This window comes from Oxyura jamaicensis, chromosome 1 (assembly GCF_011077185.1).
Source record: "Oxyura jamaicensis isolate SHBP4307 breed ruddy duck chromosome 1, BPBGC_Ojam_1.0, whole genome shotgun sequence".
NCBI classification, from domain to species: domain Eukaryota; kingdom Metazoa; phylum Chordata; class Aves; order Anseriformes; family Anatidae; genus Oxyura; species Oxyura jamaicensis.
In genome coordinates, this window is record NC_048893.1 from 71,296,639 (window position 1) to 71,321,163 (window position 24,525).

The 24,525-nt window shown below is 42.7% G+C and overlaps 1 protein-coding gene across 2 annotated transcripts in view; it reads left to right on the forward strand.

The window, feature by feature from the left end:
• Positions 1 to 24,525, forward strand: part of KIAA0930 (KIAA0930 ortholog) — a 68,496-nt gene that overhangs the window by 11,799 nt on the left and 32,172 nt on the right. For both annotated transcript variants that reach the window (XM_035309779.1, XM_035309788.1), the window contains exon 2: positions 23,509 to 23,657. In XM_035309779.1, coding sequence (XP_035165670.1) covers positions 23,509 to 23,657 — 149 coding nt within the window. The remainder of the gene's footprint in view (positions 1 to 23,508; positions 23,658 to 24,525) is intronic.

The following is a 24,525-nucleotide window of genomic DNA, read 5'->3' on the forward strand; positions in this document are numbered from 1 at the left end:
TGCTTCTGTAGACTAGTTTTCCTACATATGTTTACCAAGTTGACCACACATTTGACAGAACCAGTGTCAAAGAGGTTTTTGAAATCTTGGCCCCAGGATGGGGTGAAGCATTGGTCATCAGCTTCTGGAAGTGAGGCTTCTGGAAGTGAGCAGGCTTGTGGTTGGGAAGGCAAGTGAGAATTACAGCTTTTGGGATGAAATTACCAAGTGCTTACTCAGAAAGCTGCTGCCAATGTTTCTACTTAAAAACAAACTGAATTTGGACAACACTGGGTTTTGTATGTTACCATGATTGTAGGCAGGTGTAGGAAATCTCTATTTTCTTAGCAACTGCTGTTGTAGTAATTCTGTCCTTCTGCCTCGATAGTGTGATGTTAACTAGAAGCATGCAGTAGGGAGAAGATGCTAGGGAAGGTAAATACTTGAAAACATAAGAAACAACCATACTAGGTAGTTTTATAAGACCGGAGTTCTTCTGAAATATGATTTCCTGGTATTACCTCCTCTACCACAGTAGTCTCTTAGATAGTGCAGGAGTATTAATTATGAAAATGGAGACATTAAATGTCATAAATTACAGTACTGGAAGGCTTTGGCAGGCATGAATGATATAGCTTAGAACAAAAATGCTCTGTGTATATATGTAGGATGTGCTTGTCCTGTTCCAGACAGGTTCCTGAAATCAGTAGTGCCAACATGCTTTGCAAGTTACCAAGTGGTCTTCAGAGACTTACTTCTTGGGAAGTTTGAGGCTGCTCCTGGCAGATCCTGGAAAGCAGCAGTAGGAAGCGTGTAACCACCTGTCCCTCTTCCTCCGGGTTTGAAATGATTGATTGCATCCAGTGGAATTGTGGTTACCGCTGTTAAAGGAGGCCAGTCCCAATTGGTACTTTTGCCACTCATTCCCAATTAGGCTCACTTGGGCCTTCAATATAGTGAGCTGTTGGGATCCCCGTGTAGCTCCAGAAACACAGATGGATTCTGCCCTTTCATAGCTTGATGATGTTAGGGTACACCAGTGTCCACTAGAGACTTGTGCTTCCATGGGTCTGATGTGCCAGGCCATCGGATCCACACAGTCCCATAAATCCAGTTGTTCCTTTCCTCTGGCCAGAGGCAAGGCCCTCTAGTCCTGATCACAGTATCCATCACTCAGTTCTTCCAAATGTGAAGCAGAAGTCCCTTTGTTAGGGTCAGGAATAACATCAGCCCTTCTAATCCCTCTGGGGGACTGCCCAACAGAAACTGGAGCAGCAATTTTCCTAGAACAACTTTGCGCTGCTATTTTTCTCTGCATGTCATGTACCTGAGCAGCTAGGGTTGAGATAGGCTTGCTATCCCACTTCCTTGTGTCCTCTCCGTGGTCACGCAGATAAAACCACAGGGTGCTATGTGCTGTGCATCCATGGTCCTCTCTCCCTTGAGTAGAAAAATGCTTACTTTTAATAACTGAGATACTGGTCTGTATGGGTAAGGAGGAAGATGTGTTCTTCAGGATGCTGGACCTGTTGTGACAGTTTCTCCCCAGCTGAGAAGCAGGCCCACTGGGGGAGAGAGAGCTTTTCTTCATATTGCTGAAGCTGGCTGGTCACAAAATCCAATGTTGGTTCCACTCCATGGATCCAGTTCTTTGCTGCCAGCCTGCAGAGTGCTCCTTAAATCATCTGCCACGTGGACTGCTTGCACCAGACTTGATCTGCATCCTTGGTTCTGCACTCTCTCCCCTCCCCCCCAAAAGGCGTGTGGGGGGGAATATGATTTGAAAGAAAAAGGCTCACAGTTTGAGGTAAGGATAACTTAATTAGGGAAATTTAATTTAATTTAGGGAAAAGTAAAATGAAGGAAAGGCTCTGCAGGTGGGAAGAGAGGGAACGATTATTCTCTACTTCCCTTCAATGAGTGATGTCCAGCTGCATCTTGTGAAGCAGGGGCTCAGTACATGTAGGGGTTGTTGGGATGACAGACATTTTGATAATGAGCCTCCATCCCCTTCCCCAGCTTTTATTGCTGAGTGTGACACCACACGGTATGGGATATCCCTTTGGTCAGTTTAGGTCAACTGCCCTGGTGATGTCCCCTCCCCACCCCTTGCCGATCTCCAGCCTGCTGATACCTATAGAGTTGGCCCTCTGTTTAGCTACTGTTACCTGCTTGTCAGAGACCTTTTCCCCTTGAGGGTGCTGAATTGTGTTAACCACCATTTGATCTGTGCAAGCCAGGACCCAGTACAGTGCAGCAAGTGGTAACTCTCTGGCATTTGCAGGGTCAGGGCGTACATCTTTCCAACACTGTCAGGTTTTTAGGGTTCCACAGTTGTTCAGGGATGAAGTTCAAAGCCATCCAAGGAGACCACTGTAACAGGTACCTGACCATACCCATCCCTGACGCGTTGCCACTCACCACCATGCTGCCTTGAGGCAGCATCCTGCTGGTATTCTTATCCTTAGGGAAAAAAAAGAAACATGTTCCGGAGACCTACCAACAGGACTATGTTGGTTATCCAAGGATGTTCAAAGTACTGAAAAGCTGCTGTAATTAGCCCAGAGAGAAAGGAGGAGGTACCATTCCTCATATCCTCTACCATTTGGTTCCTAAAGGAGGGAGAAAAGAGTAGCTGTTCATTCTCTCCAAGAGATGGTTCCCAAAGTACAGAGATGATAGCAATGCTGGGCATGAATACTAGACAAGGTTAAGGGCCAGTGCTTTACAGCACAGTGAACTGAAGGAAACAAACAGCCTTCAATAAGCTCTCCGATGCGGTACATAGCAAAAGATAGAACGTGGCAATTTTGAGAATGACCCTCGTTCCCCTTCCTCAGCTTTTATTACTGAGTTTGACACCACATGGTATGGGATATCCCTTTGGTCAGTTTTGGTGATGTCCCCTCCCCACCTCTTTGGCCCATCCCCAGCCTGCTGTCTTTGGGGTTTGGAGGGAGTCTCAGTGCTGTGGGGCACAGCTCAGTGATTGACAAAACACTGGTGCAATATCAGGGCTGTTTGAGCTGCAGGTTCAGAGCACTGCATTCCTTTATGGAGTGCTGGGGTTAACTCCATCCCAGCCAGACCCAGCAAAGGCATCTATCAGGAGCTCTGCGTATACATGTTAGATTAGTGCTGGCTCTCCTTGTTTTTAATTACGAGGTTCTGGTAATTCAGTTCTGCAGCCAAACTTCTTGTTAATCAATTCAGTTCTGCAGCCAAACTTCTTGTTAATCAATTCAGAGTTATACAAACGAATCGTAACGAATACAGTGCTGTTATGATATCTAATACTGGGAGGCAGCCTGAGACCAGTGCTCCTCTTTGCAGCCTGGGACAGTTTCAGGAAGGGGATGGGGATAATGAGCACTGTGGGGAGTGCTCCCTTTCTTGGGAGATAAGGCATTGACAGCTCCCTTCTGGAGCCTGCTGAGTCCCTTGTATGAGTGGGTGCCCAGACCAGCTGTGCTGATCCCCCAGTGACATCCCGGGTGTCTTCCAAAGGTTTCTTTCAAGAGTAGAAATGGTGGATGAAATTGTAGAAGGTACTTGTTCAAGGGCCATGGCAGAAGTTGGGAAAACAGAACTGAATGTGACAGATTCTGGAGAGCAAATACAACACTCCTCTCCAAAGCCTTAAGGAGGTTTGTTTCATCTTGCCTCTTGTGTTTCTGCCTCTGTTTTTGGCAGTCACCACGTGAAGGTCAACCAGGGGTATGTGTCAGGACAAGCTGTGCAGTTCTGGGAAGTGGGCTGGGGCTGTGTCCCCATGGTGGATCCCAGTAAGTGCTGCTCCCTGGCGTGTTGCCGCGGGGCTACTGTGTCACAGTGGCGGGGGTTATGGGTCAGGAGGTCCCGACACTCCTGTGACAACCACAGAGGTGACAGGAGGGACAGTTCTGCTGCTGCAGGTTGTAAGCAGTGGGAGCGCTTCCAGGCCTTGCACACTCCTCGAGGAGTGCATGGCGGCGAACAGCCCAGTGACCATGCTGCACAGGAAAGGGAAAAGGAGTGGCCCTCCCAAGTGTGTGCGGGTCCTGCTGCCCACCAGGGACTGGCAGGAGGAATGCGAGTGAGAGCAGAGGGAGGCTGCAGACAAGCATCCCTGCCCGCCAGGCACATTGGGCCTTGCCATGAGGTTGGTGGAGGAGCCCCAACAGGGCTTGAGGGATGCCAAGGATGTCTGGCCATTCAGGAGGTCTCTGTGGTGGAGGCGGCTCATTGCTTGTGTGTGATTCTGAGGACCCCTACGTGAGGAAGGATGGCTTGTGTATGACCAAGGATGCCCCCTACGTGACAAGGGATGGCTTGTGTACTGCCAAGGATGACCCCTGCATGGCCAAGGTCAACCCCAAACCCACATGCGGTGTGGGATTCTTCTCCTTAGGGCAGAACCTTCAGATATTTAGGAAAAGATAGATAAGCTTAGTTTGTGGTTTTTAGATATGTGAATAAATGTCAGTTGTGTCTCTGGTGATGTGTTGTGGTGGCTCTGTAACCCCCATCACAGGGCTGTGCAAAGTATTCGTGTCCAAGTTGTGCACAAGCCTTCACGCTGCACCTCACCCATCCCCAACATGCTCAGGTGGGCTTCCTGAGGTGAAGAGGTTGAGCTTGAGAAGCTGAAGTTGTGTTCCTGGGCAAAGGGGAAGCTGGAAGATTCCTGGCTACGTTTTTGTTTTATTTTCAGCTTTTCCATAGTTTTTGTTTGGTTGGTTTTCCTCACAGCACCTTTCTACAAGGCAAGTTATCGCTATGGCCCTCTAGCACAGCACTATGATGCAAGTTTGTGCCCAGTACAAGGGCAGCTCCTGTCCTTCCAGCTCCCAAACCCCAAATTGAAAATCTGCCCCTTATTGCACCAGTGGCATGCTGCAGCCCTGAAGCTGGGCCCGTGCGTGGTGCTGAGCTGCTGTAGTGGGTTTACATGGCAAGGTTTTGGTAGTGGGGGGTCATAGGGGTGGCTTCTGTGAGAAGAATCCAGAAGCTGCTCTGTGTTAGATAAGGGCCCTGCTGCTGGCCAGAGCCAAGCCAATAAGCGATGTTGTTTGTGCCTCTGTGAGAGCAAATTTAAGAAGGGGGGGGGGGGGGGGGAAAAACCACCAGGGGAACAGCAGCTGGGAGAGAGAGAGGAATGAGAAACAGCCTTGCAAGCACCAAGGTCAGTGAAGAAGGAGGGGGAGAGGTGCGCCAGGTGCTGGAGCAAAAGTCCCCTGCGGCCTGTGGTGAGGACCATGGTGAAGCAGGATGTCCCCCTGCAGCCCATGGAGTACCACAGTGGAGCAGGGTTCCATGCTGCAGCCCGTGGATGAGACCACGGTGGAGCAGGTGGACCTGCACTGAAGGAGGCTGTGGCCTGTGGAGGACCCCCACCAGAGCAGGCCCTGTGCCGGAGCTGCAGCCCATGGAGAGGAGCCCGAGCAGATGACCTGGCAGGAGCTGCTGCCCGTGGGGGATCCAGGTTGGAGCAGTGTGCTCCTGATGGATGGACCCCATGGTATGGACCCATATCTGGAGCAGTTTTTGAAGAGCTGCTGCCTGTGGGAAGCCCATGCAGGATCAGTTCAGGAAGGACAGCATCCCATGGGAGAGACCCCACTTTGGAGCAGGGGATGATAGTGACTGAGAAGGAGCGGTGGAGACGAAGGGCTATAGATTGACCACAACCCCCAGTTCCCCGTTCCCCTGTGCCACTCGGGGGGAGGAGGTGGAAGAGGGTGAATGGGGGGGAAGGTGCTTTTGGTTTCTTTCCTTTGTTTCTCACTTCTCTAGCTTGTTAGTAATAGGCAATAAGTTTTATCTTCCTCTGCTGAGTCTGTTTTGCCTGTCACTATAATTATGAGTGATCTCCCTGTCCTGATCTCAACCCTTGAGCCCTTTTCATCGTATTTTCTACCCCTTTCCCTTTGAGGAGGGGAAGTGAGAGAGTGACTGAGGTCGAGCTCAGTTACCCACCTGAGTAAAACCACCATAGCCGCTTATTTTGCTTTCCTGGAATTGGGAATTGGCCAGCCAAGAGAGACAACAGATTTAACTGTTTTCTTCTGGACAGGCGGTAATGGTAAATTTACCTTAAACTTTGATAGAACTCATCTCCTTGTTCTGTCACTTGTGGTTTCTTCAGTGACTTCGTTCATTTTGAATGCAACTTATCTCAGGTTTTGAATGAATTTGGTGATTGTGTTTATGACCCAAAGTGCCTGTGATCGAGAAGATTTGGCAGCCTGAGCAGGACAAGATGCCTAAGGGATCATAGGGCACTGTATGATTCCTATCAGGTGGGGAAGAGCTGTAGGAGATCTCCTGTGAGAGGTGAATGAATAGATCTGAGAAGACCATATGTGCTGAAACATGTCAGTCCATGGCTGTTCTTTGGGGATGTTCAGGAGGTTGGAGGGAATGTCAGGGCTTCTGATGCAATGCTGTTGTGGTGTTAACCCAGGTAAGCACCGCACAACCGCTCACTCACCCCAGGTAGGATGGGGGAGAGAATTGGAAAGGCAGAAGTGCAAGAACTCATGGGTAGAGATGAAAAGAGTTTACGAGGTAAAGCAAAAGCTGCACATGAAGCAAAGCAAAATAAGGAATTCATTCTTTGCTTCCCATCAGCAGACAGGAGTTCAGCCACTTAAAGAAGGGAGGGCTTATCATGTTGAACAGTTTCTTAGGTAGACAAATACCATCTCTCTGAACATCCTCCCCTTCCTCCATGTTTACCCCAGCTTTAATTGCTGAGCATGACACCTTATGGTGTGGATGTTCCTTTAGTCAGGTTGGGTTAGCTGTCCTGCCTGTGCCCCCTCCCAGCTACTGGTGCACCCCAGCCTCCTCACTGGCTGAGCAGCACAAAAAGTAGAAAAGTCCTTGGCTCTTTGTGAGCACTAAAAGAGCAGTGTGTTATCACCAGTATTTTCAACAAAAATCCAAAACACAGCACCACAGAGGCCTCTGCAAAGAGAATTAGCTCTATCCCAGCCAAAACCATGACAAATGCCTAGGGGGTGAATGATGGAATTTGATGTCCATCGGCTAGAGATGAGGAGGACATGTTAGCTGAAGGAAAGACAAATTTATTAGGCAACTTGTACTCTTTCAGCCTCTTCCTGTTCAAATTAACTCAATAGTTTGGTTGGAATCAAGCCACAGACTTGGTTAACGGGGACTGACAGTGCAAGATGACTTCCTGAATTTTTAACTCCACAGGTTTGTAGCATGGTCTCTAGGCATGGATTGCCTTGAAATCAATACTTGCTTGGATGCATCTAGATTTCACGTCCTTTTTAACTAGTGTCTTGTCTTGTCTCTGTCAGTTTTCTGGATGAGCATTAAGCTGGAGATGGTGTGCTTGCTGGGAAAAAAAATCAAGTCTAATTTATTAATTTAGTGCCTTTAATTGGTTGTCTTTCTTGTGAGCTCTAGAACACAGTTTTCTCCTGTAGGTACTACTAATCTATGTGATTCTAGGTTCAGGCTGTTAGGGAAGAACTATTAGGAATTAATGTGAAAAGACACATGGTAGGTGATTAGCAGACTCATGCGGAGAGGATTTGAGAGGCTTGTTTTTTGCATAAGATCAGTTTTGCAGTCTTGATCATTTTTCCGTGCCATGAGTTAGGCCTTTCTTCTTGTCCTGCACGAGCTCTGCACTGAGAAGATACAAAGAACAGGGTAGAAGAGTAGAGAGTTTTGTGGAAGGACATGCATGTGTCCAAAAACTAGTTGCATAGAATCTCTGCTATTGAGTTTAGCTTGTGAAAAACACGTGTTCACAGAAGCTGGCATTACTTAGTTTTGGAGCTATGATAGGTCTTAATAGTTCCTGTGCTTAATGCAGTCAAAACAGGAAGTCAGATGTTTGAAATGATAAAGGGAACTGATATAAACTGGTGTTTTGCCACAGATCAGTTCCATTGCAAGTGATCATCTTCAATGCTATAGACAGGAAAAGTTTCAAAGAAGGGCAGCAGAGTTCTTAAGATTGGAGTTGATGATTTTGAAGATCTTTTCCAACTGAAATGTTTCTCTGGTTCTTACGGAGATGGTTCCGTGCAAGGGATGTTTGAACTGGTTTACTAGGACTTCTCAACCTGCCAAAGGGATTCTTCATGTCTTATGTATGATGGAAACTTGAAAACAGGTGGCATAAAGGTGTTGTGTAGACAGTAATTGCTCACTATCTTTTCCTGAGAAGAAAGCTGTTGCATCAAGTTGGAAATCAGTACGTTCAACAAAAAGCATGAAACACCCAATTATATAGGGTTCCTGGTCATGGGAAGTTTTAGGTTGCAGAAGCTGATGTGGATGCAAGGAGAGAATAAACAGATGAGTGCAAGAGAGATCCCTTGGGAGCTGCGAGGTACGTAGTGCTATTTCTATGCTCTGCTGTTTTTAGCTCGGTAGAGTTACTGGCTATATAACTTTGATCTTTAAATCCAATGTAAGAAGTTTGCCACAGAGGGGATACCTCAATGTTAGTCTCAAGTGGCTATAAGAGATACACAAAAATAAACTCTTTTGTGTCACTGTTTTATTAACCAAGGCAGATCTGGTGCAGAGCTAGTTCAGAAAGAGGTTAAATTATGATTTTTTTGATGTTCTCTCAGTACGTGCAAAGAGAACTCTAGACAGTTGATGAAAATTATGCTCATAACTGATGTCTGAATAGATCTCAAGCATCTTTTCCTATGTTTCCATTGATGCTCTTGGGCTTAATCTATGCTTATGCGGCCTCATGATCTGCAAAAATGAGAACTCGTTTTTTATTTATTTAATCTAAGAATAGCTTAGGATGTGCTTTTTATTTAACTACAGAGTAAACATTTGGAGGATTTTATTTTATTTTTTTTTTTTTGAACGGATCTGCCTCAATGAAAATACTGCCTCCATCCTTACAGATGGGGTAGAATCAAGCAGGGCTGCTAAGTGACTTACTTGAACTACACAGAGTTGGTGGAAGGGAAGGAGACAAACCTCTTCTGGGTTTTTTTGACTTCATTTTTTCCTGGAATTCTAGCTTTTTGGATAAAAACCCTGATTTGTAAAAAGGGCAACATAGTGCAATTTGTTTCTCTGTTAATATGCTTATGAGGATCACTTCAGTTCATGGTGTTTTTTTTTGTCAGTCATTTCCTTTGTCAAAGGTGCATATTCAGTAACATTAGGCAAGCAATATTAGAAGTGAGCAAATCCCAGACTTCATGCATCCCATGCAAAACAGAATTGTTTGGGAACACTTAACTAGTTTACTAAGTATGTAAACAAGCTCCTGAGGAATGGTCAGGCGCTATGGAAATGCTATCTTACTCTGTTCTCCATTATTTTATCTCCTTTTGACTGAAGGCTTTTCTCTCATTATTTAGTTGTGCAGCATTGTGCCTTCTCCCTCCCACCTTTTGCTATCAAACCTAAATTAAATGTTGAAACAGAACCTTTGCTTCCTGAGCCATTAAACCCTGCTCTTTGCTTTGCCTTGTATGTTGTATTCTGCCCGTGGAGGTTTTCAAGGCTAGAATCTCATTCGTTTGCTTCTTCCTTCCTGTCCTTTCTGTGAGCTCTAGAACATGTTTCTCCAATAGATGCTACTTATCTATGCAGTTCCTGATCCAGGCTTTTAGGAAAAAACTACTTGGAATAAATGTGGAAAGACATATGGTAGGTGATTAGCAGACTCATGCTGAGAGGATTTGAGAGGCTGCCATCCCCAGCTGTGTACACCCTGTTGTTTGCTGGAGGTGATTGCCTACACAGCACAGGTTGTAGCATGGTCACTGGGTCTCTTCCTCAGGTGCTTACAGCCTGGTAGACTTACAGGAAGAAATCAGTGTCAGTTCACATCAATACTCCAAGCCTACAGCTGTTTTGGGGCAAATCCAACACTTGTTCTGTGTTTCCTTCTGCAAGGACAGTCATTTTTGGTAAAGAAACATCAGCCATAGATGACAACCTCTGTGTTTTTGTTTGTTTGTTTTGCCAACACTAAGCATCTAAGTGTATTGGAGTCACCCTTTTGTACATCCGTGGTGAAAAGGTGATACCTACATGTGTTCCTTCCAATTCCAAGTTTATCTGTGTGGGTGCTTAGGAATTGAACCAGTTAAGAAGAAAAATTGTGACCCAGGTACTGCACTAGGCTGTTTTCTGTAGGTGCTGTGCTAGAGGAAAGCTTCTCCCCCCCCCCAGGTTTTCTTCATTATATGTTTTAGTCAAGAGATTAACCTAGCTGTACAATTGTCTCTCAAATTGAAGTGTTTTCCTTATTGAAATATATCATTCTGATGCTTCAGGTTTATGAATAATTTTGTCTTTATTCCAGGTGTTATAATTATCCATAGTAATACTTGCAGGAGTGATAATTTCATACTCGGCTCATGATTTACTTCTTTTTTGTTTCTCTAGCTGGGAATCCTCTTTCATAATGATTTATCTAATTTTTCCATATTTTAATTTTACAGAATATTTCTGACAAATGCTTTCAGTGCTTAAACAGGACAACAGTAGTGATGTGGCAGTGATGTGAATGTTACGCATCTTGACAGCTTGACAACTGATAAACTATGAAGAAAGCTCAGCTTTTTTCCTGCAGAAAAAAGATGCATATGTCAAAGGTATCGAGGTGTCAGATTTCCTACACAAAAGAAAGCTGGGTGGGAGAGCAGATACGAATTGAGGTTTTTAATTTAAGAAGCACAAGTGTTGGGTCTCAGCGGTACCTCTTTTTCCACTTCCCCCTTTAAGGGGGGGAAGCATTTATCCCTACTCTGTCATACTCCTTGTTTTTCTTCCAATTGCCCTACATGCCCAAAACACCAGCCACTTAGTTACATCTGCTCATGTGTATTTTCCAATGAAGTCCTTCTTTCACTAGAAGTTGGAAAGGTTAGGTTCCTTGTTGTTAAAAATAGAAGTACTTTATTTTTCTTGTCTGCTCATCATATGCCAAAAGGCTGTAGAGCAATTGTTATATGTATTTATGGCATTTAATGCTAGATTCCACCCTCAAATTATTTTTCATGTTCTGATCTTTCAAGTGTTCTGAACCTTGGCTAAGAATGGTTGACTCAAGAAATTGATTTGTTGCATGTAGCCGGAAGTATTTGTGTCAGAACAGGGTTCGAAGCCTGATGATGGATTCCACATTCTTCCAAAAACAAATGGGAATATCCATGGTTTGATCCATGGTCTCAGATGAAACTGGATGCTAATATGCGTGGAGGGTAAGTGGATGCAGTTTTCACTTTGAGATAGTGCTGTAAATCTGGGCTTCATGGTGAGAAAGCCAACAAAAAGAGGTTAGAAAGCGTAAGATGAATCTTGTTGCCCTTTTTATTGTTTCTGTTGTACCCTGTCCTACTTCCTTCCCCGAGGGTGAGTTACAGTTGCTGTAATACAACTTACCAACAAATCGATGTTGCTGTGTGCTATGTAATCTGCAGTTTGGCTACTAGGCAAACAGCCTTATGTTGAGAGCTCTCCCATGTCATTTTCCTGGTTGTGGACAGTGTCATCGCAGTTTGTGTTTTATTCATATTCTGCTTTGTCTTTTCAGAGTTGAAGTGTGCCCAGGTAACAGTCAAGCAGTGTTCAATAAAAACTCAGTCAGGTTTAGGTACTGGAGCATTTACAGACTGTCTGTAAAGGAAGTTTGTTTCTGGTCCAGTCCCACAGCTAGAAAGCTAGAAATATAAAAATAAAGTATATATTTTAAAAAACAAAGCCAGGAAGGATATCCTTTCATATCTTTTGCAGCCTGAGTGTAAGGTTGTGTAGAGTAATTCTGACATGTAATTCTGGTATCACTTATGCTGTGAATGGGAAATAGCATTTAGTGTGCCCCAGCAACCGGTGGCAGAACATGTAAGCATCCCCATGTTACACAAGCCTTTACTTGGCACGTTACTCAGTTACTGACATCTAGGCAAGTCAAATATAAAGGGCTGAATAAATCCTTGAAATAGTATCTTAACACCTACAGAATTAGCTGAAGGGATGGCATGCATTTCAGTTTTGTCTTGTTTCTTTCAGTCAATGTAGCTTCCATTGCATGTGTGCATACTAGTCGAGGTTTCAGAAACCAACAGAGAAGTACAAAGCCCTGAAAAGGGAAAAACAATACAAAAGACCAATAACAACAAAACAGCTGGATACGTTTTTGCAATTTAAACGAACAATGCATGCCAAAAGAGAAAGTGCCCCTTATCTTGTTTCCCTGTCAGCAAACAGGGCAGCTTCCTGGGGTAGCTGGAGTAGCCCATAACCGAAAGCAAAGCATCAGTGGACAGTGCAGTGTTTGCTGTGATGTTAGCCCTGCTCTGTGCCATGTGGTGCTTTGGAGTGCTGCTGCTTCTTTCCTTCTGCGTGGTTGGTTTTTGAATTTGAGTAAGATTTGAAAGCTAGCATCTGAATCACCGAATCATCTAGGTTCGAAGAGACCTCCAAGATCAACTAGTCCAACCTCTGACCTAACACTAACAAGTCCTCCACTAAGCCATATCACTAAGTGCTAGATCTAAATGTCTTTTAAAGACCTCCAGGGATGATGACTCAACCACGTCTCTGAGCAGCCCATTCCAGTGCCTAACAACCCTTTTGGTAAAGAAGTTCTTCCTAATATCCAACCTAAACGTCCCCTGGTGCAACTTTAGCCCATTCTCCCTTGTCCTATCACTGGGCACATGGGAGAATAGACCAACCCCCACCTCGCTACAGCCTCTTTTAAGGTACCTGTAGAGAGCTATAAGGTCACCCCTGAGCCTCCTCTTCTCCAGGCTGAACAGTCCCAGCTCCCTCAGCTGCTCCTCGTAAGACTTGTTCTCCAGACCCCTCACCAGCTTTGTTGCCCTTCTCTGGACTCACTCGAGCACCTCCATGTCCTTCTTGTGGTGAGGGGCCCAAAACTGAACATGGTATTCGAGGTGGGGCCTCACCAGAGCTGAGTACACATGGACAATCACTTCCCTAGCACTGCTGCCCACACTGCTTCTTATACAAGCCAGGATGCTGTTGTCCTTCTTGGCCACCTGAGCACACTGCTGGCTCATATTCAGCTGACTATCAACCAGTACTCCCAGGTCCTTCTCTGCCAAGCAGCTTTCTAACCACTCCTCTCCCAGCCTGTAGCTCTGCTTGGGATTGTTGTGCCCCAGGTGCAGGACCTGACACTTGTCCTTGTTGTACTTCATACACTTGGCCTTAGCCCACCAGTCCAGCCTATCCAGACCCTCCTGCAGAGTCTTCCTACCCTCGAGCAGATCAATACGTGCATCTAACTTGGTGTCATCTGCAAACTTACTGAGGGTGCACTCAATCCCCTCATCTAGATCATGGATAAATCTGTTATCAATGCCAACCATTTCCTTGTGGATTGCGAGGGCCACGTTCTGCTCCCCTTCCACCAGCTCAGGGTACTGGGTATCCAGAGAACAACTGGTCTTGCCGCTAAAGACTGAGGCAAAGAAGGCGTTAAGCACCTCAGCCTTTCCCTTATCTCTCGTCACTAAGTTTCCCCCCGCATCCAGTAAAGGATGGAGATTCTCTTTACTCCTCCTTTTCGTGTTAATGTATTAATAAAAACATTTTCTGTTATCTTTAACGGCAGTAGCCAGATTGAGCTCCAGATGAACTTTGGCCTTTCTAATTTTGTCCCTGCGCAGCCTCGCACCATCCTTATAGTCCTCCTGAGTGGCCCTCCCTCTTTTCCAAAGAGGTCATAAACCCTCTTTTTTATTTTTCCTAAGCTGTAGCCACAGCTCTCTGTTCAGCTAGGCCAGTCTTCTTCCACACTGGCTGGTCTTTGGGCATGTGGGATAGACTGCTCCTGAGCCTTTAAGATTTCTTTCTTGAGGAGTGCCCAGCCTTCCTGGACTCCTCTGCCCTTCAGGATTACCTCCCAAGGGACTCTGCCAACCAGTGTCCTGAACAGCTCAAAGTCTGCCCTCTGGAAGTCCAAGACAGCAGTTTTACTGGTCCCCCTCCTGAGTTTGCCAAGAATGGAGAACTACCATTTTGTACTCCGTTCATACCCTGCCCAAGACAGCTCCCGACCACCACATCTCCCACCAGTCCTTCTTTGTGAACAGAAGGTCTACTGGGGCACCTCCCCTGGTAGGCTCACTAACCAGCTGCATCAGGAAACTATCTGCCACTCCCTCCAGAAACCTCCTAGACTGCTTCCTCTGAGCTGTACAGTATTTCCAGGATATGTCTGGGGAGTTGAAGTCCCCCACCTGGAACTAGATTGGTGTGGGCTTTCATTAACATCAGACAGCAAAACTATAATTGCTACCTTCAGTTAGCTCTTTGCTTTAAAACTTTTTTTTTTTTTTTTCCCCCTGAAGTATATGAATGTAAGGATTCATAAACACCCTGGAAGAAGGGGATTATGTTTTGCATCTCCTCATTTTTACTGCTTGCTACCTACAATTATTTTTTAAAGGAGAACATTTGCTGAAGGAGTTATTTCATAGACTTTTTTTGCATAGTATCTTACAAAATATTCAAGACTTCTTAACACTAGTTTGACCTTGTGATGTACGTATTTACTGTTCAGTTGCCACACCCAGGCTGTGTGTGTGTTTATGACAACTGACAGTCCATTTGAAATTCCTGTTTTGTAGCTGGAGGAAGTACATGAAATACATAATGCATTCAAAGGGTTATTTTTTGCACGTTGTTAGTAGTCTGCTACTATAATGTGTTCTTAAGTGACGCTTATTATAAATCCTTATCTCTTGGAATAGGGCTAAAATGTAGACCAAGTCAGGTAGTGGTGGCATCTTACAAAATCTGTTATCATCTGTGGCTCTGTTTTGCCTAGTAGATCTGTTAGCATTTCCAGTAACCTTTCCTTTATAATGATTTAGTTTGTCTTTTTCATTCCAGATACTGCTGTTTGCATTTAGAACATAAACAAAAAACTGTTCATTTCTTTTTTGTGGACAAATCTTTAAAATAAAATATGTTTAATGGAGAAATTTAGAGCTTTGGAAGAGGGAGAAAGTATTCTCATATTTCATGCATCAATGTATTCATGGTTCAAATGGTTCTTTCCACTTAAACTCTTAGTTAGCTGTTTTGATATCCTGACTTTATTCTGTTGTGTTTCTTACTCAGAAAAAAATAAAAAAAAAAAGAATGGGGAATCTGAAATAAAGCCAAGGAATGGAGCAGATAAAAATAAGATGTGTATAGTATTAAGAATGATAATACACATAACAAAGTGACAGTTAAAAGCTGAAATCCTTTGGCTTCCCATGAAACTTGCACTTCAAGTGGCTGCAGTTGCTTGGAAATTGGATCTGGATTTCTAAGTTAGATGTGTTTAAAAATGAAGTTACCATTTCCTCTGATAAGTGTATTTTGTTGCCTTTGAGTAGTCTAGTATGTACTTGTTTGTATCAGTATGCAAATGGTTGTCTGTCACAAAACCATCTGGAGAATATTTTGGCTGTACCCTAAAGTTTGTTGTGTTTGTCCACAGTCATTGCTCTGGAAATTGTATATTTACCACCAGCTACAGTAAACAGGGGCTGGTATTGCTAATCAATTTCTGTGACAATACACAAGTTTCCTGTAAGCTGCAAGGGGTATTTTGGCTTCTAGGAATATTTATGCTCTAGATAGCTCTTTTGCAATGTGTTTTTCCAGAACCGGCAAAGTTAGCTTTTGAAATGAGTAGTGTCACTCTTTCTAGTATTCCCTCATCAAGATCAGCTCACATGTTATCAGCTTAAAGAAGGAGGGAAAAAACAAGGAACTTTTAACAAGTGATAGGTAGTCTGAGTTTCATCTCTCCGTTCTGCTGGGTATTTTGATAAGGTACATTTTGAGACATTATAGTTATTCATGGATTATTTTGAATTGGGAAGGATATGTGCTCCTGATAACTCAGGGAAATATTGTGAAAATTTAATTTGCTTGAATTATTTTTTCTCCTAGGCAGAAAGGAAGAGCTTGTTTATGATAATCAAAATGATGCTGCAATATGAATATGCCATTTCAATTTTTTTAGGGAGCTGATTGTAGTTGACATGCATGCTGTGTTGAAGAAGGTACAAGATCATGATTACAAAGATAAACTGTCTGTGAAGTGTCTGCTGTTTGGGTGTTTGGAAATCATGCTATGTGGAAACCAAGGCCTTTTATCATAACATTTATTGCACGAATCTACTCCACCCAGTGAAAGAGATAAAAGTTAGGTAACAGTATTGTTGTGGTGCAGGGAATCTATACTTCTTAAAACCAATCTGCAACAAATTTCCCATGACACAGTGATGCATTACTCTGATTATAGTACAGCTTCTGTGGATAGAAGAGAAGACTTCAGAATCAAGATGAAGTCTGTATCTAATTATATGAATAAAAGTGTTGTATTAGGGTTAGAGTGGGATCTAAGAGGGGAAGAGCAAGTCAAGAGATCAGGACGTGCGAGGAGCAGCTGAGGACTCTTCGCTTGTTCAGCGCAGAGCAAGCTGAGGGGAGGCCTCATGGCAGCCTGCAGCTTCCTCATGAGGGGAGCGGAGGGGCAGACACTGAGCTCTGCTCTCTGGGGACAGCGACAGGACCTGAGGGAACAGCATGGAGCTGGGACAGGGGAGAGTCAGGCTGGGTGTTAGGAAAAGGCTCTGCATTTAGAGGGTGATTGGGCACTGGGACAGGCTCCCCAGGGCAGCGGTCAAAGCACCGAGCCTGATGGAATTCAAGAAGCATTTGGACAATGCTCTCAGACATAGGGTCTGGCTTTTGGGTGCTACATAGGAGCCGGGAGTTGGCCTCCATGATCCTTGTGGGTCCCTTCCAACTCGGGATATTCTGGTTCTGAGCAGTCAGGAGGAGCATAGGCGCAGTGAAGGGTCATCACCGTTGAATGTCAAATATGCTTTGAGGTTGTATTTTGATGCTTAGAATAAAAAAAGGGTTTTATTCTGATGTTTTCCTTCCTTTTTTTTTTCTTTTCCAGGGTGCATTCCATCACTTTGCAAGCAGAGGATAGGATAGGCATGTGATTGGCAGACATTTTACCAATACAGACCATGAAGTTGTATTGCTACAACCATGGCTTGACTTCAAAGAGAGATTTAAGGCTCTGTGGTGTAGGAAGTAAGCTGTCACTGGGAAGGGCAAACTGTCTTTAATTTTTATAATATAATTGCATTTGTCCACTGTCGGTTTTGTTCTGTGTAATTTATATGCAGTCAGCTCTGAGCCATTTCTGTGCTTTAGGAAATTGAAGTTATCAATTAAAAGTGAGCTGAGTTTCTCTCAGTCTCAAGTGTTCTGGACCTATTATTCATGGAATTGTTCACAGACCTTCGTGGAAGATTTTGTAGTCTACTCCTAAGCATAGTAATGTGTTTCTTTCCCTCTCCTCTCAAAGGACTAGGTTTGTATTTGATAAATTTAGCAGCTTCTGGCTCATGTTATTTTGGGCCTATCAGTAAATTATTTGGTGACAGCGAGCTTTGAATTTGAGGTGTGTACTGAAACTGCATATTGATTCTGGTGATCATAGTGATGCCTGTCCTTAAAGAAGGTTGAAAAATGAGAGAGATGTGCTATCATCTTTTGGGAAATAAGTAAATATGGCACAGCAGCTGTAAAAAATAATTGATCTGTTCTTTAGTAGCTTTTCAGTCTTGATGACCTAGTGCTCAAAACTTAAGTTTTGTTGCCTCCTTTTACAGATGCACTATGAAACCGAAGTTAAAACAAGTTTCATTGTAAGAAGTCTGTAATACATGTATACATGTGTGTGAGTTGGAAAGCATGATAAGAGAATATATTCATTAAAAAATGCTCAAAAAGTAATGCAAGGGTAGCAACATTTCTATTTGATTTAGACTATCTTCATTCATTTCTGAACTAGCTTGTAAATTACTATATGTTAGTAAAGAAGCATGGAGTGTATTATTTGTTACAGCTTTTTTCTTTAATTATGTTCTGCTTCTCCTCTTTGTATGGCCTTAATACATGCAGCATGTGGTGGGGTAACAGAATAGTTCTTTCCATTTTAGGATAAGGAAAGAGAAGGGCTGTGTCCATGTCAGAGTAGGATGTTTAATTTATGGTGTGTGGCTCATCCCTATCACTGCTGTTACCATGCCTCCTTCTTCTAGCTAGAGTTCTGCCAAAAAAAATTTATGTTGAAAGTATATATTGTCTTTTCTGACAGATTTAGGACTTCTGTGCTTGCAAAAACATGCTTCTCACAGTGCTCTGTCATTACAGCTGGCATCAGTGGAAGTGCTCATTTCACAGCTCAAGTATTTATGAGATATGAATGTGCTACAAGGATTTGCTCTGGGGAGCTCTCAGTTGATAATGTGCACTCTGCAGTGCCTGGCTGGGAATTGTGGGGTGGTGCTAGTGAACTGAAAGTTGGTGATGTACATGTTTAAACAAGGCCAAACTCAAGGGTTTAACTGCTGGCATTTTATGTATGCATGGGGAGAAGGCTGAACTTCTGATTTTGTAAAGGTCTGGGTAGCTGGAAACTGTCATGGGACAGGGGACACGCATTCCGAATTTATGCAGTTGTAACTACAACTTTTTAATAACTTTAACTTAATCTATGTGAAGCACTTCTCATATTGTCCTTGAAGAATACTTGGCTAAACTCAGAACAAAATTGAATTCCATACAGTGTGGATTGCTCAGAACTCGTTTACTTTCTATTCTAGGGCTCATTGTCATGAGCATTTAATTAACCCCTAAACATCTAAGGAAGCTCATTTTACAGATGATGGCACTGTGACAGAATTGGATGAAACTAGTTTTTTAATGTTTCACAGATAAGAGTAGTTCATGGCAGATGAGAGGAATAAAGTGTAGGAAATCCTGTCTAGCTGAAATATTTTTTTCTCTAAACTTTGAATGCTACATGATGAAAAAGATTAGCCACCAAATGTGATTTTTTTTTTTTTTCCAATTCCTTCAAAATAATATGGTGACGCTTCTTTTTAATCCACTGGTGTTGTTTTTTTGAAAGCATTAATTTAAAAAATAAAATAAAATCTAACTTATTATCTGGATCTGGAGTCAGTTCCTTGAAACAAATGCTCAATATAAAAATCTAATAGGTAAAAGGAAAGATTTATTTATTTCATAGCAGCCAGCATAAATCTTGTTTATAATGAGGATAAAATCCATGTAAATGAATCATTACAGTAAATTGTTGTAATTAGGATTTATTCATTACAAAGGTCTCATGATTATATAATCAAATTTTAGTGTATTGAGATTTATACTCTCGACTCTTAATTCAATTTTACTAATTTAGAAGCAGAATTCACTGGGGGAGGAGTGTTTTCAGAAGCTGCCTGGCTACATGCTTCTCAACTAGAGATGGAATTTGAATCCTGTGCAGATACTGTCTAATTCTTGTGTTGCAGAAGGCTTGAATTCTCCTCTGGCAAAAATAAAACTGTTAGCATTTTTAAAAAGACTCCCCAGATACTGAAGTCAAAGTCTCCAGGGATTTTAAGTGTCAGGTGTTTAATTAAGTGCCTGTCAGCTTAACGGTCCAGTGTGTGTGTACATGCACATCATCTTCTGAGAGCTGTGCAAACCAGTGATGTACCGATGTGATAGAAAGTTACTGCCAACACAGGATTGTCTGAGCTATTTAAAACTGGACTCTTTTGATCTCAGTCCTTGCCAAGTGGTTAGGAGTAGTATCAAGAACAACAGAGTTAAGAGCAGCAAACCAGCTGAGAGCTGAATATGCCCACTACTTTGGAAGTCCTGTACAGTGGCCAGAATCCCTCTGAGCCCTACCATCTCAAGTGCAGTTGAGGCTTCTCAACGGGGTACTGTGACAAAGTCTGAAAAATTAAGGCCTGTGCTTTCTCCTCTGTATTGAAAAGTAGAATTTTGCCTGCCTTGCCACTCCATAACCCAAAACAATTTTAAAAGCAGTGTCTAAGCTTCTTCTTGGCAGAGCTGGAAAGCTTCAAGTGATACGCTGTAAATTACCAAAATATCTGTAAGGGTACGCCTTGCTTTGAAGATATAATAGTTGAAGACAAGATTGAATGGATCAATTGGATTTGTCAGTTTCTGGCTTCAAAATGAAATTGATTTTTTTGGTTTGTTGTTTTTTCTCTGTTAAGCTTTAGGAAGTCTGGATTGCAATTACAAATTTTCTTGCTTCCTTTTCAAAGTTAATGCTGTTTAATAGTAAATTGTAAAGGCTAATTCTTCTTATGTTCTGCTCCCCATCCTTCCTGCTTCTACTAAAATTTAATAAAAGCAGCTGTACTGATGTGGTTTGGCTCTTTTTGGCTTCAAGAAAAGTCCTCTAGTCACCACAGTCAGAACAGCTAGAACATCCTCAGGTCATTCTTAATTATACAGTAGTTCTGAAAATATCTCTGAATTTTGGAGGACATCTTTATTCTGATCTGTTGCATGTTATCAATGTGATAAACACATTGAATTAGTTTGTCCTGTGTTCTTCAGCAAGGGTAGGAGTATATACAAATTCCTGGTATCTTCATCTGTTTTGCCGTTTTCCTGCACATACTAATGGGCTGTTATAACCACCCATAAATCATTCAGAAAGAACGTATTACTCTGGTATGTTATTGTGTAAAGCACATCAGCAGCTTGTATGACAGCTTCTCAGAATTTTGCAGGTACAACCAGAATCTGAAAGTGATTTAGCCCTCACTTATAATGCTGGATTTAGTTAACTTGTTGATTTTTCTTCTCTAAGGGAGAAATAAATATTTCCCACTGATTTAAAAACAAAACAAACAAACAAAAAAACACTTTTCTATAAAAATTTAGGAGTGTCTTGCCTAGGCATATTTTGCTTGTCTGTGTCTGAAGCAAAACTAAAGTATGCTTCTGAACACTAGGACTCTTTCAGAGATGATTCTTAAAATCCATAGATGCTTTTTTTTTTTTTTTTCTCTTTTGATTTTCTTAAAACTCCATGTGAATTCAGGGCAAACATCTTTCCCCATTGCCTCATACCCCTGCCTCTGCCTCCCATTCCCCTCATTTTGAATAAGGCTGGGAATTCAGGTACTTGAAACCCTTGAGTTTGAATAAGTTTCTTTGAGACTGTTAATGAATCATGATGAATGCATGCCCTATTTCCTACTCTCTGCTAAATACAGAGGTAGGACTGGGTCATGATGTCCTTTGGTGTCACTAGTACAGCCTTCTTAAACAAGTCAAGCTCTTCTCTTCCCAGCTGTAGGGATTTTTACTTTCACTATTCCTACTTAAGAGGTTATTCCTGAACCTTATGGCTTGAATGCTTTAGAATCTTTCTCCTTTCCAGCTTACATATGGGTGGGTGGGTACTTCAGACCAATTCATCCCTGTGTCAGCAGTACATCTTTAACTCTGAGTAGCTCTTCCCTCTTCCTAGTGTTTATCAGTGAATATACTGACTGATGATAATCTCGTCTTTTTTCAGCCTTGTTCTGGGAGTCTGGACACATTTGAGTCTTCTCTTGTGTTGTAGGGTTCCAAATATAACTGTTTGCCATACAGTCCTGTTCACTTGTGCCCAAGGGAGAACTTCAGACGGTGAAGGAGTACAGCATCCTGGATCTGCTCTCTCCAGTGCTTCGTTTCCTTTTTCTGTTGGTAAAAATAGTTAGAACTTAAATGCAGTGCAAATTTTATTCACAATTGCACATTATGTTCTGTGCTGGCTTAAGTAATCACAATGACTTCAGCACAGCTATGCAGATAAAGTGATTGCAGCCTGGCCTGAAATTAACGTGCACTGAAAACTCTCAGCCTTGTCCTCTTCCTCTTCTCTCACAGCCTTTTCATTACTGTTTTTTCCCAGATACAGTCAACCAAATGCATATTTTCAAATACCATCCTTTTATTCTGTGTATGTTCCATCGGTGGAATTTCATTTTGTTTTCAATATTGCCTTTGGATTTAGCTGGAAAGACATAAAATTATTTCAATTGTCCATTTGTCTGCTAAAAAAATTTGAAAGTCTAACCTCCTGCTCACCACAGCAATTAAAGATTGAAAGAAGGATTTGGCTTGCAAATATTGCACACATGATGAAGTAGGAAAATGTGCTGAGTTACACTTGTGGATTAAAAGATTGATTGATTTCCTTCATAAAGCCCTGAAGTTGGCCACCATTATCTAAGAAAAATCATGTTCATTGTTATGGTATGTCAGCTTTCTTTACAATTGACTGGGAAATCTTCTGAAGCATAATTCAGATACCACCATAAATAAATGTCACTTATTCAAGACTTGTCTCCCTGCAGAAATACTTAATATGCTCAATGTCCTGCTGAGAGAGCAACAGACAGGAATAGTAGCCGAGGACTGGGGAGTGACACACATGTACAAATCTGGCAGCCAGCATGTAGCTTTTAGGGAAATAAGCCACTGTAAAGGATGTCTGGTCTGGGGGCTGTGCTGGCAGCTGCACGTGTACATACACATGTGCCTGTCTTGTACATATCCCTGCCATCCCTCACCCATTTCAGGTTTTTACCATTTCTCAGCAATGCAGGATTTTTAGTGTCATTCTCCTAACTGATTTCAAAACAGGTAGCCAGCACCTAACAGCCATAGTTATCTCCCAGCAAGGCTCCTGGGAAGGGGATGCAGTGACTCCATGAAGGAGCCTCCAGCAGAACTGAGGAGCGCTGGAGAATTTCAGCTCCCCTGTCAACCAGGAGCAGTACTGGCTTCTCTGCTTGTCTGTGTAACTTATGGACTTGAATTGGCATTTTAGCAGCATTTTTTATGTTTTTATTATAGCTAACTATGCTGAAGAGTTTCACAAAATGTGATGTTGCCTCTACTGTGTTTCCTTTTCCTGGTCAGAGGCCAATGCCGTGATATTGCTGATGCTGTTGTGCTTTGTCTGCCTCCTCGAGCAAGACTTCATTGCATCTTCCTTTCTCATTTTTCCCCTTCTCTTCTTTAATTGGGATTCATGACTGCAAAGCACTTTGCTTTGTTGAGGAAGATCTGGGTTTTGTTTCTAGTCAGAGGGTGAGTTACTGTAGCTCCTGCACAGGTACATTCTTGTTTCTGCATATTGGTTTAAGAAAGGTAACAGCTGCTAGTTTCTGAAGGATTGTCAGTACTTCTCAGAGCATACGGCAAACCTGTTGGCAGCTGATGGGTTCATGTCATTAACTGGAGCAAATATTGGCACAACACACCTTTGAGACCATACCTTGAGTGCATCTCTGACAAATTCTGACTCAATTTACTGGTCCTATCTGAGTGACACAGGCATAAGCAGGATATACTCATTGGCCCTGATCTGTTTTTGTTATGCAGGGGAGCAGATCGGTTGGAAGAGGGCAGTTTTGGTTGACAGTGGCCAAAGATGGGTTCTGCGTTCATGCCAAATGGTGGCTGTGCTATACAACTTAGAAGATCTTACCATGAGCTGTACAAGAATATTTCTCCTGTGGTTGGGCTTGACTGCACTATGCAGACATTGGGTGTCATATTAAGCACAATCAAATGTGGTATGGTAGTTCCATGACTCTTATTTCTCCTTTCTCTTATGCCTCTTAGGGTGTTTCAAAGATGACCGTATTGTGTTCTGGACTTGGATGTTTTCAACATATTTTATGGAGAAATGGGCCCCCCGGCAAGATGATATGCTCTTCTATGTCCGTCGAAAACTGTCCTATGTCAGTGGGGTTAGTACAGAGGGGAAAAAGGTGAGTGAGTAATGATATATTTTAATCTGGGAAATTTAAGGTAATATGGGGTTTGGTGTTTTGGAGTACCTACCACATCTGAAGAATTGCAAACTGATGATGAGGAACCTCCGGATATGCCCACCATGAGAAATCATGCACAGTAGGCACATAGGGAAATACTGTGGTTAACACTGTGAATGTCTGCAGTGGTTTAAGTGAGCTTCACTATCGCAGACTTGGCGAGATAAGTGAGTTTGGACATTTTTGGAAGCTTTTATGATGGTCTCCCTGCATTTAGGGGAAAAGGAGGGCATCCACACTGATTTTTGTTTCCCTTTCATTGATGATACTTTATAAATGGAGAGTTTAAATCTATAGAAAGGGGAGAAAAAGGAGAAGGAAGATGGTTACCAAAGAGTTTCTAGAAAAAGGCTTCCCAAGATACTAGAATATTTGAAATAAACAGCTACTAAGTACTCAGTAGCAGAATACAAGCAGACTCCTAGAACTGGGATGGAGAAGTGACAAACAGTACAGAAAATACTGTGTTTTCACATATATAATCTACATTTAAGACAGTTTGCACTCCTATAGAAGTACTGTTTCCTGAAAGCATGTAATGAGAGCCTAATGCTACTGCACAGGTATTTTTCAGTTAAAGATTAGAGAAACTTCTCAGTACATTGTGGCAGTTTTCACCTTAGTGGAAACAGAAACAGAATCAAGAGAAATGTATAATTTTATTGGGAATAAAGCATATGACTGTAGAGAATTGAAAGAAGGAAGGTAACTGGGGGAAGAAGAGTCTGGGGTTAGGTTCCTGACATGTAAATAGCGCGCACTGATGTTGAGTCACAGATGTATGTGTATGGTGTATGTGAGTTAC